This window comes from Sciurus carolinensis, chromosome 6 (assembly GCF_902686445.1).
Source record: "Sciurus carolinensis chromosome 6, mSciCar1.2, whole genome shotgun sequence".
NCBI lineage: Eukaryota > Metazoa > Chordata > Mammalia > Rodentia > Sciuridae > Sciurus > Sciurus carolinensis.
Genome location: NC_062218.1, coordinates 15,345,066 through 15,350,959, shown reverse-complemented (window position 1 = coordinate 15,350,959; position 5,894 = coordinate 15,345,066). Strand labels below are relative to the sequence as shown.

Genomic DNA, 5,894 nt, shown 5'->3' with positions numbered 1-5,894 from the left:
GTTGTCTTAAGTAGATATTTCTCTTAAAATTATCCAGCCTTGATAAATCAAAGATTATTTTCAATACCTGACAATATTTCATCATGTTTGAAACCAGAGTTAAGATATATTTTAAAGTAGATCTGCAAGGGAATTTTGATATTTATTTTTTTAATTTATTTTTTATTTTTACAGACTGCATTTTGATTTATTGTACACAAATGGGGTACAACTTTTCGTTTCTATGGTTGTGAACAATGTAGAGTCACACGATTTGTGTAATCATACATGTAATGATGTCTGTCTCATTCCATCTTTCATACCCCCACCCCCTCCCTCTCATTTCCCTCTATGTAATCTAAAGTGTTAAGATATTTCAAGTAGTGTATTAACACCTTTCAACTTGTTATCAAATAATTTAATTTCAGGTTTGCCAAAGTTAAAAGTGGTTTTGAATAGAATAGAGAGATCATTATATTTGACTGTTATTTGACTGTTGTTACAGTTTGGATATGGGAAAGGTATTCAGGAATGTTCAGAGGTGATATGATTAGATTTTGAGAGCCGTGACCTACTTCATGGATTAATCCACTGTGGACTAATAATTTGAAAGGACTACTGTACTCTGTGGTGACTCTAAGCAGGTAGGGTGTAGCTGGATATTGTAGCACTGGGGGCATGATTTGGGGTTTCTATTTTGTCCCTGGTGAGCAAAGTTCTCTGTGTGCTTCCTGACTGTCATGTTCTGAGCTGCTTTCCTCCACAACACCTTCCACCATGATGTTCTGCTCACCACAGGCCCAGAGCAGTGGAATCAGCCACCCATGGACTGAGACCTCTGAAATTGTGAGCCAAAATAAACTTTTGCTTTACTTAGTTGTTCTTGTCGGTATATTGGTCACAACATCTTAAAGCTGACTAACACAACCATAAAATCAGAAGAACATTCAATAAAGGTTATTATTACATCATTTTATGCAATGCTGAATGCATGTTCTATAGTAAGAAATTAACAGAAAAGAATTAAAGAAATGAACTTTAATACCAAATGTACTAGTTCAAGACCAACTCTTTAAACAGAGATACTAAAAAATAAGAATTAATTAAAAAAAAAAAAACTATTCCTAAAAGTAGCAATCAATAAATACACATTTACAACACCAAGACTGAAAAAGGAAAGAATTTTTAAGTAACGATAATCTGGTGAGTTTCTAAAGAGAACTGGATGCTTCTTGAAATTATACAGATTTGAAGGGTCATTGGTGGGGAGCATGTAATCAGAACTGTGGGTGACTTTTAAGATCTGTGAATGTCCTCTGGCAAAGGCAGAGTAGGGGAACTCAGTCCTTCGACCGCAAGGAATGAATCCTTCCAGTGACTTCTGAGCTTGAAAGAAGACTCCATGCTCCAAACAGGAATGTAGTCCAGTCAGTTTTGTGAGACCATGCTGAAGATTCAAGTAACCCACACCCATATTCCTGGTTCACGAAAACTATGAGATAATAAATATGTATTGTTAAAAATGAAAAAAAAAAGCAGAATGAATGAATGAAAACAGACAAGGACAGGCTTGGCCTTCAAGTCATTTTTTAGCCCCTCTCTATTTGAATTATAAGAAAAAAAATAAGACAAAGTTAAACTTGGGTTATGACGCAGGACCAAGGGAAAAGTACAAAATTCATGTCATAAATTCAGCACATAAATTTTAAAAATGAGATTTCAGGGTGAGTATAAACTACAAGTAAGCTAGTCTTTTCCCAAAGTTGCCATCTATCTTTGAACTACATAGGTGATTAGGAATTCTCAAGTCTTGAGCTGGGTTTAAAGTAGTTGACAGGCTTCAATAGATGCATTGTCCAAAGCAGGAAGTGGCAAACCACAGTCTCTGGCAGTCTCCAGCCCAATGCCTGTTTTTGTAAATAAAATTCAATGTGAACACAGCCACAGTCATTTTTTTTTTCTTTTTTACATATTATATGCAAGTACTTCATGTCTACCTTGGCAGAGTTGAATATTTATGACAGCACCAGTATGGCCCTTGAAGGCTAAAATATCTGCTATCTAGTTCCTTACAGAAAATTTTCCCTCCCCTGATCTAAATCACACCTTTCTAGGTTTATTTTATTCAGATTCCTTGGGAGATCATTTGTAATGCTGTAAATTGTAGATAACTGAAAGCAATACACAATAATTCTTGTCTGTCAAAATGCAAAGTAGAGTGTCCATCAATTTCTCACACACACTGTGGATGAAGCTACTTTTATCTGGATGTGCACGTTTATTTCAATGATCAGACACATCTTCCTAGCCTACACATAGGTTTTTGGGATTTCCCTTTGAGTGTATGTAACATCTTCTCTGTTACCTAATTGATGAGTTAAATAAAATCCTCAACACACATTATTTTTAAATCAGTGTGAAAGTCATGATTTTAAATTTCTTTTGAAAATGATCTTTGAACAGTGCATTCAGATTAAACTGTCACTATTTGAGGTCAAGCTATATAACGGTAATAAAGTAGCTCTTAGACTACACATTGACTTAACAGCTAAATACGCAGGACTACAAGGTTTTCTTAGGTCATTTGGTTATGTTGGTGGCAATTTCACATGCAACTTCAGATTGAACCGTCAGACTTCAGCCAAACAACCTACTGCATCCGATCCACCAGAATCTGATGGGTCAAGATGTGTAGAGCATGTCTCCATGCATGGTCATTCTTAGTATTTGTAATGCTGCCATACATCAGTGTCCCCAAAAGATAATTTCCATAAAAAATGAATTTTACATAGTTTTCACCCAAAAGAAAAATCGGGGCTTATAATTGTATTTGCTACATTGTTTAATTCAGTGAGATCTAAATCTTGCACTTAAAAATTTACATCTGATGTTAGGCACCTTTTCCAAGGACTCTCTTCTTGTTCTATACATTGTGAACTATATTCTCTTTTACAATCCAATGTGTCCAGTGCTGTGTGCTATCGGAGACGATATGCTGAAACAGGTGACAAGGGAACTACACAGAACATACCTGAGCCCCTCAGGTACGTCCCCCTGAACACAGTCAGTGGTGTCTCCTCTACTTCCCCTTAGCTGAGTTCCAAAGGTGAATGAACCTCCTATCTGAGGATAATTGTGACAGGGAGGAAGCCCAATGAAAGTAACAGCAGATTTAATTAAATTATAGTTATATTTTACATTTTAACACACTGCTAGGGCCCTTCATAGGTATGCAGTAAAACATCCCCGGCGGGACTCAACTCATTTTTTTTTTTTTTTTTTTTTTTTTTTTTTTTTTTTTTTTTTTTTTTTTTTCAGGATAAATTAAAGGATTTAATATTAACACTTTTAAAAATAGTCATTTGTAACATGCTGCTATAATTAGAACAGTTTTTGGGTTACTGATACAAGAAATTTCAACAGCAAGCTTAAAGTTTTCTGAAAACATAAAAATTGAGACAGTGAATTGATGCAAACATACTACATGTGAGAAAAATACTCTTCTTGTGAATGTTAATACTCAGCTAAATATAATCACTGGCACTGTGACTTGAGCCAGATTTTTAAATCTAGATTAGCTCAACCAGGGTGAAGGCTTTAAATGGAGGAAGGAATGGGACTCAAAGTTGGAATATTTGAAATTCTAGGGACAATGAAGAGACCTATTTTGGGAGAGCAGAGTTACATATCTGAACAACAGGGAAGTATTTTAAAAATTAAAATATATGTTTCAAAGTATTTGCATCAGCACCTCATGGTGAGTTGAAACTTCTTTAACAAGGCCCAGTCTGAAAAATGCATATAAATGAGAATTTAGAGAGCCAAGACATGCCTTAGTCTTGCTGAGTGCAAGGGTATGGCTTTGCATTTTGTTCAGGGTCTCGACTAAATTGTAGGGACTTCAGAAATAATAGTCTTTTATAAAAAAGATATTGCTTATCTATAATAAATGATTTTAGTTAAAAGGTTTGACCAGGTAAAAGTTCATGAGTAGTGCACTGACTTTCAGGTTTTACCTCTCAAATATTCCTGAGAAAACAGTAAGAAAAAAGCAGCTTTCTAAGAACTCTTTTTCAGAAGTTTTTCAGACTTTTCTAGATGAAATACACAGGCAATATTGCAGCTAAGGGACAAACTGAGGGACTGCTTCCCACTTAAACCAAATGAGAAGAAAACTTAGAACGATCTGCTATAAACTGCAAGGCAAAATGCAGCTCAAAACTGAATGAAGCAAGGGTCCTTTGCTAAGTGGAGGATGAAGTGTGATTACCCACTTGAAGGTCCCATTACATTGTGAGTGCAATTCAGTTTGGGGAAAATAGTTTAATGTATCTCTCAGAAAAAAATAGTTTATACTTTGCATCACAAACAAAACAGTGGTTATGATGTCCAGCGCCACCAAGCAACTTTCATTCTGTCCCATACTGCTGAGAGCGAATCCAAGGCAGGGCGGACATCCAGGATGGTGAACTGGTAGTCCTTGTTGACTTCGCCACCATCGTAGTAATCTATCACATATCTAACTTCCGTGCCACAGCGGTTGATGATCCAATCATGCCTGTCGAAGGGCAACTCATACCCCATCCAGGAACGAATTCTTGCCCTTGGTGAATACTCTTTTGCTTTCCCTCCAAATCGGATCAATGATGGACCACAGGGACACTCCGCAGCATGAAGAGCTTCCCACTTCAAAATCTCCTTCCAAGCCTGTTCATTGTTCTGATTGTGAATTCTAATGATATTATACATATCTTTCTGACTAATATCCTCATCCTTCCACTTCCACCCTTTCCTCAACATTGCATTCCAGAACATCTGTTCAGAAGGATAAACCCACTTTTTCTCTGAATCTGCTCGTGGAATGGATGACTCCTCTCTGACAGTAGACAAAGGAAAGGGCTGATCTGGAGCTGGTGTTTGATTAGGTGGTGGCATCAGATTTGAAGGATCCAGGTTCTCCTTATTCTTAGCAGCAGCGCCTGTAACAGGACACTCTACATACTCATATGCACGATCTTGGTGGGCAGGCACAGAGTATGTTTTGCTCTCACAGGTTTGAGCAGAGGATTCTGCACTCATTGGACAGCCTTTCATTTTCCCTTCATGCATTGGGCATCCTGAAGGTGGTGATGCTGCCTGATGATCTGAAGCTTCTGAGGTCTGAACTGGAACAGCAGGAGTAGAGGCTGACAAACCCATGGTTGGAATCAGTGTTGACTCCAAACTATTTTAAATTTCCAGCTCCAACCCAAGCCCCGAGGACAGCGATCTGCTGTCGTCCCCGCCTTCCTCTCACTGGGTCACCGCTGTCGCCTCGGTCACCGCCGGCGCTCTCCTCAACTCATTTTTTTTATGCCTTTGCTAGTTTAAGGCTGGTACCCTGAAGAAGGATAATTAAATAATGATTGGTGGCTTCAGAAATAGTACATTTCAGATGTCATTACATCTTAATGCAATATACAATGAAGAGGCACAGGAAATGAGAAAATCAAGAGTGATTTGATCTTGCTTTACTTTTTTACAAAATTCAAAGGAATATTTTAAATGAAAAATCTTCATTTTGCAAGAGCAGGAAGATTTAGCCCCAAATAAAATATTCTATCTCCTTCCTGAATGGAGGAAAAATCTAAATTTCTCAGAGTTAAAATGTGTTATTAATAACACAGGAGAAATTCCATATAATATGCAATGATAATAAATGAGATATAATAATATATGAGAAAGTCCAATATGAATTGAAAGCAAATTGCAGTCCTAATTATCCAATTTAAGATTAACAAAAGAGTTCTGAAAAATAAAAATTGATCTGATTTCCATGTACAGGCTTAAATGTTTTTTGAATTCTTTCCACTCTTCCTATTAGACTGTGTTGCAAGTACCCTATTGTCAGTTAGCTGAAGCCAGACTACAAATCT

General features: G+C 36.9%; 1 protein-coding gene across 1 annotated transcript; it reads right to left on the bottom strand.

Moving 5' to 3' along the window:
- Window positions 1-3,297: 3,297 nt before the first annotated feature.
- Window positions 3,298-5,298, bottom strand: LOC124987069 (holocytochrome c-type synthase). The gene has a single exon (XM_047555998.1). It carries the CDS (start codon window positions 5,176-5,178, stop codon window positions 4,360-4,362), a length of 819 nt encoding a protein of 272 aa, XP_047411954.1. The 5' UTR covers window positions 5,179-5,298; the 3' UTR covers window positions 3,298-4,359.
- Between the last annotated feature and the right edge of the window lie 596 nt (window positions 5,299-5,894).